Source organism: Sceloporus occidentalis, unplaced genomic scaffold, assembly GCF_023333645.1.
Source record: "Sceloporus occidentalis isolate IW3139 unplaced genomic scaffold, rSceOcc1.0.p SCAF_64, whole genome shotgun sequence".
Taxonomy (NCBI): domain Eukaryota; kingdom Metazoa; phylum Chordata; class Lepidosauria; order Squamata; family Phrynosomatidae; genus Sceloporus; species Sceloporus occidentalis.
In genome coordinates, this window is record NW_028317044.1 from 3,706,938 (window position 1) to 3,719,042 (window position 12,105).

The 12,105-nt window shown below is 42.4% G+C and overlaps 1 protein-coding gene across 6 annotated transcripts in view; it reads left to right on the plus strand.

Annotated features, from left to right (window-relative positions):
• The window catches only part of GTF2IRD1 (GTF2I repeat domain containing 1), a 54,872-nt gene extending 46,202 nt beyond the window's left edge, over positions 1 to 8,670 (plus strand). For 4 of the 6 annotated variants that reach the window (XM_089493405.1, XM_089493401.1, XM_089493403.1 and 1 more), the window contains 5 exons: positions 2,667 to 2,744; positions 3,679 to 3,871; positions 6,142 to 6,179; positions 6,443 to 6,579; positions 8,383 to 8,670. In XM_089493405.1, the coding sequence (XP_089349531.1) occupies positions 2,667 to 2,744; positions 3,679 to 3,871; positions 6,142 to 6,179; positions 6,443 to 6,579; positions 8,383 to 8,451 (515 nt within the window). In that variant the 3' untranslated portion in view covers positions 8,452 to 8,670. Of the gene's footprint in view, positions 1 to 2,666; positions 2,745 to 2,856; positions 2,943 to 3,064; positions 3,401 to 3,678; positions 3,872 to 6,141; positions 6,180 to 6,442; positions 6,580 to 8,382 lie in introns of those variants that run through there. The other 2 variants (XM_089493402.1, XM_089493407.1) reach the window with 2 other exon arrangements.
• The last annotated feature ends 3,435 nt before the right edge of the window (positions 8,671 to 12,105 follow it).

Consider the following 12,105-nt stretch of genomic DNA (forward strand, 5'->3'; position numbering starts at 1 on the left):
TCCAGACTCAGGGCCATGGCTTTCTTGAGAGTTCAACCATCCTACTGCCTTCTATCTTACCATCATCATCATCATCATCATTTATATAGTGCTGTAACATTTTACACAACGCTTTACCTACAGGAGTTAAAATAGAAGTAAACACGCCTAATGGCGTACAATCTACAAACCAAACAATGTTATAAAATTAAAGCATCACATAGCAAGCAATACCAAACATTATTGTCTTTTCCAGCAAGTCATGTCTCATGATGTGGTCAAAATTTAGTCATCTTCAGGCTTGATTTGCTCCAGGATCCATTTATTTGTCTCTTTAGCAGCCAGTTGTATCCGTAGGACTCTTCTCTGGCATCACATTTCAAACGAGTCAGCTTTCTTCATGAACATAAAAATGGAAAATAAGATGGCATAGGGAATCTTAACTTTAGTATTCAATGATACATCTTTACACTTCAGGATGTCTAGGTACTTCATAGCTGCCTTTCCAAGTCCTAGTCCTCGTCTGATTTCCTGGCTGCTGTCTCCATTCTGATTCATGACTGAGCCAAGGTATGGAAGATCTTGAACAATTTTAATGTCTTCTTCATCTGCTTTAAAGTTATGGCAAATCTTCTGCGGTCATTTCTTTTCTGAACATTTAGCTGTAAACCGGACTTTACACTTCCTTCCTTGGCTTTCTTCAGCAGTCGTTCCAAGTCTTTGCTGTTTTCTACTAGTAGTATGGGGACCGCCGATCTATGCAATCGAAAGCTTTCCTGTAATCTATAAAGCACAAGCTAATTTTCTTTTAAAGTTCTTTAGTGCGTTCTATTATCCAGCATATGTTTGCGATATGATCCTTAGTGCCTCTTCCTTTCCTGGACCCAGCTTGGCTATCTGGCTTGTTTTGCTCCATATATGAGGAGAGACTTAGTTGTCGAATTTGGAGTGTCACCTTTTTTGCATGGGAAATGAATACAGCAGGTTCTGTGGTTACTGCAATCCCTGGTGTTACCTTCCTTGGGGATTGGGATGCATATTGAGTGTTTCCAACCTATGGACCATTCTTTTGTTCTTCATAATTTTTGGCAGATTTTAGTTAGAGTAGATTCTGTCTCTGTAGCTGCAATGACCCTGGAAGGCCTCTGGATCTGGGTTGTAGGAAGGGCTAACTCATGATGACCAGTGGCATGTGCAGAAGTGAAGAGATCTGATTGCCTCTGACATCCACAGTCAATGGAAGGTGAGAAAGTGGAGAATCTTGATTGACATTGACTCGCACTTGGGTTCTGTTAGCCAGGAGTAGCTTCTGGGGGTTAGAAGATGGAGAGAGAGATCTGTGGTGTAAACGGACTAATGCTATGGTCTGAGTGAGCAAGATCTGAGAAAGATCATAGGAAGCTAGGGTCCACCTAGGCAGAGGGATTAGGTTCCTAGGTCTTTGGAAAAGGGATTGGACAACACTGTTGGCAACGGTGTGTGTGTGGTGTGTGTGTTAAACCTGTGTTTGTTGGGGTGGGTTCCTTTTTTGCACCCATGGGGGAAGGTTAATTGGAAAACTTGTGTTTAAAACCATTTTAAATTCTCGTTGTAACCACAGAAATTGTAAGTCAAGGTTTGTATGACAAGTTCATCCAGTCTGAGACTCAGTTGGCAAATTAGAAGCTACCATAATAATATAATAATTATTCTGGTATTAACAATTAAATTGTTAATTCCTTTTTAATGAACATGGGTTTTTAAAATGTTTTTAATTGTACTGTTTTTAATGCAGTCCTGGGAAAATAAATAAATATAATAATAATGATAATAATAACAACAATAATAATACCAATAAGTTCCTAACAGTCTAACCACAGGGCTCTCCGTTCCTTGTTTCCATTCCATCACAGACTACTAATACTGACTACAGTCTACTAGTATTGAGATCCAGTTGCAGTTTGTGCTCTGGTGGCCTAAATGCATTTTAAAAAATCATTTGTATTAGTTTTTTGTGGGCTTTTGGGCTATGGGGCCATGTTCGAGAAGAGTTTATTCCTGATGTTTTGCCAGCATCTGTGGCTGGCATCTTCATCTTTCTCTGAAGATGCCAGCCATAGATGCTGGCGAAACATCAGGAATAAACTCTTCTAGAACATGGCCCCATAGCCCAAAAACCCACAAAAAAACTATGGATGCTGGCCATGAAAGCCTTCGACTTCATATTTGTATCACATTTAGAAATTTGCTTGCATGCATTATATATATATATATATATATATATATATATATATATATATTGCATTTCTATCTCATCCTTTCTCCACCTTTCTTTTCCTCAAGGCAATACACTTGGTTCCCTCACCTGTGTTATCCTCACAATAGCAGATTAGGTTGGCAAATAGTGAATAGTAGAAGGTCACCCAGTAAATCCTTCTCTGTTGATGGAGATCTGACCCTTGGGTACCTTTGCTCCTGTCTGTCTGACACACTTGCTGGTTCTCAAGGAAGAAATGTTCAGGGAAAGTACAGTATGTACCTTGACTGGAAATACGCCCTGGAACTCCTTCTTCGAGATCCACCTTAAGGGGACACCAACCCTAGGATCTCATTTGTGTAAACTAGTTTTTGGTAACTACATCCTTGGGAGATGAGAAAGAGCAAGTTACTAATGCTATGGCTCCGGGCTTTCTCCTTTTTCTGCATAGATGACGATGATGCTAATAGGTTGGGCGAGAAGGTGATTCTGCGAGAGCAAGTGAAAGAACTGTTCAATGAAAAATATGGTGAGTTGTACCCACCGTTTGCACGCAGAACTGAAGTTTTCCAACATATGACTGAGGGCAAGGGTAGGGCGAGGAACCCATCATCTTAATCTGGGATTTTGTTGGTTCCAAGATCTGGAATTGCCTGGAAAGATAAGAGGGAAGGGAGCCAACATGACCTCAGGGGAAGCTAAGGCTGGCAGAACGAATGAGAGAAAGGTAAGATGAAATGAAAGAAAGAGTAAAGAAGTCTGACTGTTCCTTGACCAGGCTGCGGGAGTGGGATCGGAGAGATCTATATTTATGTCTTTAAGTATTTATATCCCACCGTGTCTCCATAGATCTCAGAGCAGCGTTCAATAAAACTAGGCTGACAAGTGTAAAACAATCATCATAAAACAGTATTAAAAGGTTCCAAATATGAAACAAGTTAACAAGTTAAAAAGACAGATTGAAAGAGGTAAAATACAGTTGGCCCTCTGTATCCACAGATTTTTTAAAATCCGCCAGATTCAACCATCCAAAGCCTGAAAATATTAAAAAGTAATATAAATTCCAAAAGCATTTGCATGAAGTTTTTGGAGATGCTGAGTAGGCTTGAGAAGAAATGTGGTATCCTTTTTCTTTTTGAAAACCTGTGTCTTATAATATGGTGAGAATGGGTCCATACAGACAGGCCAAAATAAAGCTGCTTCGGGTCACTTTGGAGGTATGCTGTTTAAATGATGCATGCGCACTAAGAGGCCAGAAGCCGCGCCAAAGCCATGCTCCAGTCTTAAGGACCGGAGCACAGCTTTAGTGCCGCTTCTGGCCTCTTAAGATGCATGTGTCATTTAAACAGCATACCTCCAAAGTGACCCAAAGCAGCTTTATTGTGGCCTTTCTGTATGGGCCCAATGTTATCCTCGTGTGATGGGTCTCAGTGTCATTCTGGGGCCATTTGGTGTTATTTCAGGAGCGGCGTTGGGCCTGAATAGACCTGTCCTGGTGCCATATAAACTGATCCGGGACAGCCCCGAGGCCATAGAAGTAACTGGACTGCCGGACGACATCCCATTTCGAAATCCCAACACCTATGACATCCACCGGCTGGAGAAGATCCTCAAAGCACGCGACCATATCCAGATGGTGGTGACCAACCAGCTTCAGTAAGCTGGGCTCCATGGCCTTTCTACACATTCTTTGTGGTGGCAGAATTCAAAGATAGAGATATGTTAGTCTGTAGAATCAGTCTGTAGAGAGATCTTGTGGCACCTTTGAGACTAACTAAAAGCAAGAGGTTGGCAGCATGAGCTTTTGTAGACTTAAGTCATGCGCCCAATGCATCCGAGGAAGTAGACTGTAGTCTACGAAAGCTCATGCTGCCATCTTCTTTCTCTCTCTTCGTCTCAAAGGTGCTACAAGGTCTCTCTACGTATTTATTTTAAATCCTTAATGCCACAGTGTCCTCTGCTGGTGTTAAATCAGAACTACTTAATGCCTATGATGATATAAGCAATCCTGTTTGAATGTACAGAGCATCTGCTAAGGTCCACGTCTGCTAGGGATTTGCTATGTGTTCCATATTAAAGATTGACCAGTGACAAGGGAGGAGATATAAAAATATCCCCTTTCTCTCATCTCTCTTTCTCTCCCTCCTTCTGTGGGTTGCGACCAAGGAGAACAGGCAAGGAAGTGAGGAGAGGTGATATAGTTAAGGGCATTGACAATTGATGGTTCCCATGTCAGCTGGGCAGTGGATCTACTCCAGGTTTTGGATAGCTTTAAAAGAGCTATCCAAAGTCCTCAACCTTTTTTGCAGTAGGGTATGGCACCTTGAATAGTTTGGATTAAAACCCGAAGTGAATGTATCTCCCCACTAAAATGGGAGCTGCCACTGGTTCAAGAGAGAACGCTCACTTATGGAGAGACTTTACTATGGCTGTCTTGAATGGGGGATCTCTGAAACTTGGAGTCCATGCTGATGTGAAGCTGCCTAGTGCTATCATACTCTTGGTCCATCTAGCTGAGCATTGGCCCATCTGGCTTTGAACACTGGGAGCCGGGCCTGATGAGAGTTGTCCTACAGAACATATGGACAATACTCTGACTTTCCAAGGACCTAGGTAGGGTTTCATCTCTTGTTACCTGAGACCGTTCTCACTGGCCTTACTACAAGCTGGACCTGGGAGCCTTCTGCATGCAACACACAGGTTTTACAAGTCCTATTTCAGTTACTATCAGAATGGAGGAATCCAGTCAAGCCCTTGGTCCATCTAGCTTAGTAGTTATAGGCAGAGGTTCTCTAGGGTCTCAGGCAGGGGTCTTTTTCAAGCCTACCTAGAGATGTTAGGGAACGAACCTGCCTATATGGACTCTTAACAATGAACTATGGCCTTCACTGAGAAAGCGGCCTAATACTGAGCCCTTTTAGTTTAGCAGTGCTGATGGGTAACAGTTCTCCAGGGCTTCAGGCAGAGCTCTTTCTTAGCCATGCTCTGTCTTATTCTTGACCAGAGTCTCCTAAACCGTTGATCCTTTTCCATTCAGTTACATACTTAGATTAGGAGAAGTTCCCAGGTTCAATCTCCAGTAACTTCTCCTTGTGATCTACCAATGAGCTGTAGTTTCATCGCTCAGAGAGGACCACATGCAGATCCAAATCAGCTTCTCATGTAGGACATAAGTCAAGGGAGGACCATGGAATGTGAGGCTAATGTAGAATTAGGGCAGGTGTTTGCAGCTAACCTAATACAACTAGTATTCCCCTCTGAGTCTCTCTCCTTCTCTTCTTAAGCTTAGGGTGGTGTTCATGGGCTACCTGGCTTTATTTTCTGCCTAGGCAGAAAAAGAGGGGGAAAGTGGCCGAGTGAATTCGAATTCTGATTTTCCATCCGCAAAAGTCTCGTGATTCAACTGTTGCGCCACACTGCCTTGTGCAGATATCCAAGGGGATTCCTCACAAGAGCAAAGCGGGTCTTTGAAAATCAAGAGTTCCACCAGGCAGATATTCCAAGAGTAGATAAACCAATCTAAGTATGTAACTGAATGGAAAAGGATCGACGGTTTAGGAGACTCTGGTCAAGAATAAGATAGAGCACGCGATGTGTTTACTTCTAGCTGTCAGTGGCAACAAGGAGAAAATAGAGCATTGTGCAGTTGCAGTTGTGTCACAAAATAATACAAATTTCAGCACCCACAAAAATCAAGACGAGAAGACTATGTCTGCAAATTAAGATTTGTCCAGTCCAGCCTTTCATAGCCAAGGACTATCGAAATGTGAGGACCACAAATCCCACCATCCCAATCCCAGCTGGGGAGGTTTTTAGGGGGGTGCAACTTGGGGCTATTTTATTTGTCTTTAGAATTGCCACCATCATTTCAATTTGTCAGTTTGTCAATACCACATTTTGTTTCATGTCTTTCTTTTGCAACACAGGCCATTTGCTGATCTGGGCGCCGAAGCCAAACAACCAGGTAAGCCCTCCAAAAAAATGGGTTGGGACAAAGGGCTTGTGCTTTTTATATCAGGAGTTTGATCGTAGTGTTTGCGTTCCTGAGAACCTAAGAGTTCTGTGGTTCCTGTTAACGCATTCAGAGCCGCTCTGATTTTTAAGGAGCTTCTCGGACATGTCAGCGGCTCATCTGGAAGTCCTGTTTGAAGCACTGCAGGGGAAAATAGAGAGATGGGGAGGGAGCCATTCCAATTCATACCCTTCTTTCCCTTTGACTGTTCCTAGAAAATGACAGCACGGTTCCCAAACGGAAGCGGAAGAGGATCTCCGAAGGGAATTCCATCTCTTCCTCTTCTTCTTCCTCTTCTTCCTCGTCTTCAAATCTGGAGTCCACGTCGTCCACCAATCAGATTTCACTTGTGGTAAATAGTGACATTGTGGCGTACTTGGTCAGTGGGCAGGGAGAGATGGGAGAGGGGTCAACCTGAGAAACCCTGAGATCATGCTGGGGTCCTGCACTGGCCTCCCCATGCCAGCGTAGGCTATGGTGACAGAAGGAAAACCCATATGGGGCAGTCAGCATGGAAGACGTCAGACCTTGGAGGAAGAAACTGCTTGGAGCCAGCAGGTTTTGTGTACCTTCTATGGTGGCTGCTGTCTGATCTTGGGAAAGCGCAGTCACTAGCTTAGGGCACCGATAATGATGTGAAGCCCATCCTGTAAATAAAAACCCAGAAAAACGCTAAGATGTCTCATACAGTCGCCCCTCCTTTCTCGCGGACTTGAGGTCTGTGGTCTTGAATATTCACGGAGGGGCGTCCTGTTATTTTTAACAGGGTGCGCCCCACAGCGCATGGGCATGCGCCCCATTCAAGACTATGGGGCTTGAGTCTGGAATGGATCCCCCGCGAAAACGGAGGGACAGCTGTATTTACCTGCCCACGTTATTGCTAAAAACGATGTTGCAAGGAGGCTTTTGGGTAAGGCTCACAGTATTTCACATCGCCTCTTGGTTTCCTTTTCTCAGTTCTTTTCATGGTAATGAGTGCCATAATGTAAGTGGAGGAGACAAAACAATGTTCTTTAATTTACAATGGTCCCTCCACATTTGCTGAGGTTAGAGGTAAAGAGCTCCCATGAATGTGGGAAAACCACAAATAATAATAATAATAATAATAATAATAATAATAATAATAATAAACACTATTATTTTTACCTAAGAGAACACCTCTCTAGAAATTTCCAATTTAAGAGGTGATATGATAGCCCTGTTTAAAATATTGGAAGGGATGTCATATTGAGGAGGGAGCAAGCTTGTTTTCTGCTGCTCCAGAGACTAGAACACAGAGCAATGGATGCAAGCTCCAAGAAAAAGAGATTCCACTTCAACATTAGGAGGGACTTCCTGACAGAAAGGGCTGTTCCATACTGGAATATGTTGCCTTGGAGTGTAGTGGAGTCTCCTTCCTTAGAGGTCTTTAAGCAGAGGCTGGATGGACATCTGTTGGGGATGCTTTGATTTAGATTTCCTGCATGGCAGAATGGGTTTGAACTGGTTGGCCCTTGCGGTTTCTTCCAACTATATGATTGTATGATTGTAAGTCGTCCAGTGCAATTCTGTGGTCAACCTCTGCCAGAGGTTTACCATCGAATCGCGCTGGAGTACCTACAAATGTGAAGTTGAAGGCTTTCGTGGCCGGCATCCATTTTTTTTGTGGGTTTTACGGGCTCTGTGGCCATGTTCTAGAAGAGTTTATTCCTGACGTTTCGCCAGCATCTGTGGCTGGCATCTTCAGAGAATGTACCCAACTCTCTTCCATGCCAGCGTTCTCTGAAGATGCCAGCCACAGATGCTGGCGAAACGTCAGGAAGAAACTCTTCTAGAACATGGCCACAGAGCCCCAAAAACCCACAAAAAAGACCTACAAATGCTTAGAGAAGTGTTTCTTGAGGAAGGTCTAGATCCTCCAGAACAACTTTATGGTCAACGTCTGCAGAGTTGCGCCGGAGGATCTGGAAATTCCTAGAGGGAACATTTTAATCAAAACCTCAGATAACCAAATCCGCAAAAGTCAGATCCGTCCTTCTTTGTTGGCATAAGGTGGGATATATTGAATTCTTAAAAAGTAGTTTTGTCCTTGGTGGGCTTGATAACTTTACAGTACATCTTAAATTTCCCAATCTGTCATAAGTTACCTTTATTTTCCCGTCTTGCCTTTTTCCAGCAGTGGCCCATGTACATGTTGGACTACGGCAGCCTCAACGTTCAGATCCCGGGACCCATGAATTACTGAGACCTCCGCTTCTGAATCCGAACCTCGACGGAACAAAACAAAACGAAAAGAAAAGAAAAGAAATCATTGACAACCTGTAATTTTTTTGTATAAAGTGTATATTCCAATATGTATTGATGCCTTTTAGTTTTTCCAATGATTTTTACACTATATTCCTGCCGCCAGGGCCTTTTTGAATAATAAAAAGAAAGGAAGTGTTGCCTTGCTCTGAAAAGTTAAGACGTTTTTCCAGTTCTTACCGAACACAGTTGTGCACCCAGCGCACGCCTTTGAATAGCGAGTCGATAGAATAGAAACACCTTTCTGAGGTCAGTTCCAGACTGCCAAAATAAAGCTGCTTGGGGTCTCTTTGGAGGTATGCTGTTTAAATGATGCATGCATCCTAAGAATCCGGAAGCTGCACCAAAGCTGCACTCCAGTGCTTAGGAATGGAGTGTGGCTTTGGCGCGACCTCCGGACTCTTAGGACCCATGCATCATTTAAACAGCATACCTCCAAAGAGACCCAAAGCAGCTTTATTTTGGCAGTCTGGAACAGGCCTGAGTCAGTCTTTTTAAGGACTGGGAATTAGACTGGATATTTGATGAAAACAGATGGAAACAACTAAAGACGACTGAACAGACGCTCAGCGCTGTGGCTACTCTAAGTCGGTTTTGGGCAGAGATTGAACCCACCTCACACTAGTATCCCACGTTTCAGAACAAGCGGTTATACGTTGAATTCCTTCTTCTCCACAACCATGAAAGGAACAGGAGCCCTGTGCCTTATTTCGCCTGGCAATCCTCACTACATATCCATACATGGCAACCTCCTTCTCCAAACGCAACACCCAGAATTGGCCCACACAGAACAAAATGGATCTGGGGATCACACTCCTGTTAATGCGGAATACAGACCTGAAGATTGAATTAATGTTCTCTGTCCTTTCTGGGACCGTTCCTTGTTGGATTTCACTTCTCCAAAACCCCAGCCGTTACAATTGACAGCTCCCAAAAGCACGACAGTATTACAGTATTATAGTTAACTGACTAATAAATTGATTTATTGATAGGTTGGGGGTTGTTTTTGGCAGCACTGGTGGCCCTACTTTGCCCCAGTGTCCAGGGGGAACAAAGATGGTGGGTCGAAAGGTGTTTATTACCACTGTTTTATTTTATTCTGGTGAACTTATACAGCGGTGGTTCCCAAACTTTGGTCCTCCTGATGTGTTGGACTGAATTCCTGACCATTGGCCAAGTTGGGGACCAGATAGGATGGAGAAAGGGATGGAGAAAAGGAGAGAGAAGTGGAGGGGGGGGGGTGTAAATAGAGGTGGACCTAGTCTGAAAAGGCCTGCCGCCGGAAGAGATCCGTCTTAATAGCCTTCTTAAAGGTTTCCAAGGGGGTGATCTGACGGATCTCATCCGGAGGTTGTTCCAGAATCTAGGGGCAACTGCTGAAAAGGAGCGCTGGGTCACTGCCGAAAGTCTAGTCCCCTTTGGTTGAGGCAGATTCTTCCCAGCAAAGTGAAGAGTGCGGGAGGAGGAGGATCTGGGAGAAGGCGCTCCCACAAGGAGCCAGGACCCAAGCCATGCAGGGCTTTAAAGGTTAAGACCAACACTTTGTATCTGGCCTGGAAACTAACAGGCAGCCAGCGAAGGGATTTTAAAACGTGGATAGAGAATGGCCATGAAGCAAGAAGCACACCAACAAAACATAATCACTTTAAATGTATTGGCCAAGACCCTATACACATTTGGCATAGCATCAATATAGGCCACACACTGGATCATAGAATGCTAGAGTTGGAAGAGACCACAAGGGCCATCTAGTCCGCCTCCTTTCTGCCATGCAGGAACTCTCAATCCAAGTACCCCCAAAAGACAGCTATCTAGCCTTTGCTTAAAGACCTCCAAGAAGGACACACCGCCACTTTCCAAGGGAGTTTCTTCCACTGTCTTACTGTCAGGAAGTAGCTCCTAATGTTGAAGTGGAATCTCTTTTCCTGTAGTTTGCTGCCTCTGTTAGTTCCAGGACCTATTTCTCTGGAGCAGCAGAAAACAAGCTTGCTCCATCCTCAATGTGACACCCCTTCAAATACTTAAGTATCACCTCTTAACCGTCTCTTTTTCATCTGGGAAGAATGAAGAATCTGGAATCTCTATACACTGTATATGCTGATAGTGTGTGTGTGTGTGTGTAGACACACACACACACACACACTCAATATATGTGTGTGTGTGTGTGTATAATAAATAATAATATTTATATCCCACCCCATCTGCACTCAGGCAATTATATTATATATATAATCTGACTCTGTGTGTGTGTTTATATATATTCTTTATCCCAGCAAGAGGCAAAGACTACATCACACACATAGTCAGAATGTGTGTGTATAGATATTCTGAGTGTGTGTCTGTATGTATATGCACACACACACACATATGGTATCTTCTGTCCTAGCAAAAGGTAAAAAGAACACATACACACATATATATATATACACACACATAATATTGTATGTGTATGTATTGTGTGTATATATATTTATATATATTCTCTTTCTCTATCCCAACAAAATGTAAATATATATACACACACACACAATGTGTATATACATGTGTGTGTGTGTGTGTAATTCTTAGCAATATGTTTACAGACATATATTTAGAATATGTGTGTGTGTAAATATATGTGTATATATATATATATATATGTAAATTCTTTTTCTATCCCAGCAAGTTAATTATATATAAATATTAATTTATAATATTACTATTATAAATTAATATAATTTTCAATCATTTATATATATGTTTTATATATTTTAATATATCAATATATATAAATATTATATATATATATAATGTCTATTTCTCTTTACCATCCACACACACACACATACATATATATATATGTATATATATATATATATATTTATATGTATTCTCTTTTTTGGCCCAGCCAGAAATATCTAAATATATAAAATATCTAAATATATATATATATGTGTGTGTGTGTGTGTGTGTGTGTGTGTGTGTGTGTGTGTATATATATATATAAAATATTTTGCCTGGCTTATATAATATTTATATGTATTTATTCTGTTTTGGCCCAGCCAGAAATATCTAAATATATAAAATATATAAAGTGTGTGTGTGTGTGTATAAACATTGTATTTGTATATAATATTTATGTGTGTGTGTGTGTGTATATATATATATATATATATATATATATATATATATATATACAGTATATATTTCTATGTATTTATTCATATTTGACCCAACCAGAGCAAGGAAGAAGGGTTTCACTCAGCCCTTTCCCTTTCCAAAGCACCACGACCCAGAGATATTTATTTTGTTTATTCGTTTATTTAGAGAGATGGGAGATATATATCTATCTATCTATATTTGTGAGGGGGCTGTGTGACTGTGTCTCTGTGCGGGCCTTCCTTCTTCCCCTCAGCCATATTTCCTGCCTCAGCCTCCCTGAAGGAGAAGCCAGAGAGAGTGGCCTCCACTGGCGTCGTAGGTAGGCCTTATTCGCAGCGCGCGGTGCTTGTCGGGAAACGTAGTCCCTCCGCGTCACCCTGAAACGCTGGGAGGCGGCGCGAGGGACTACAAGCCCCAAGGTGCGCGCGGGGTTTTGTGCGCATGCGCACGGGCG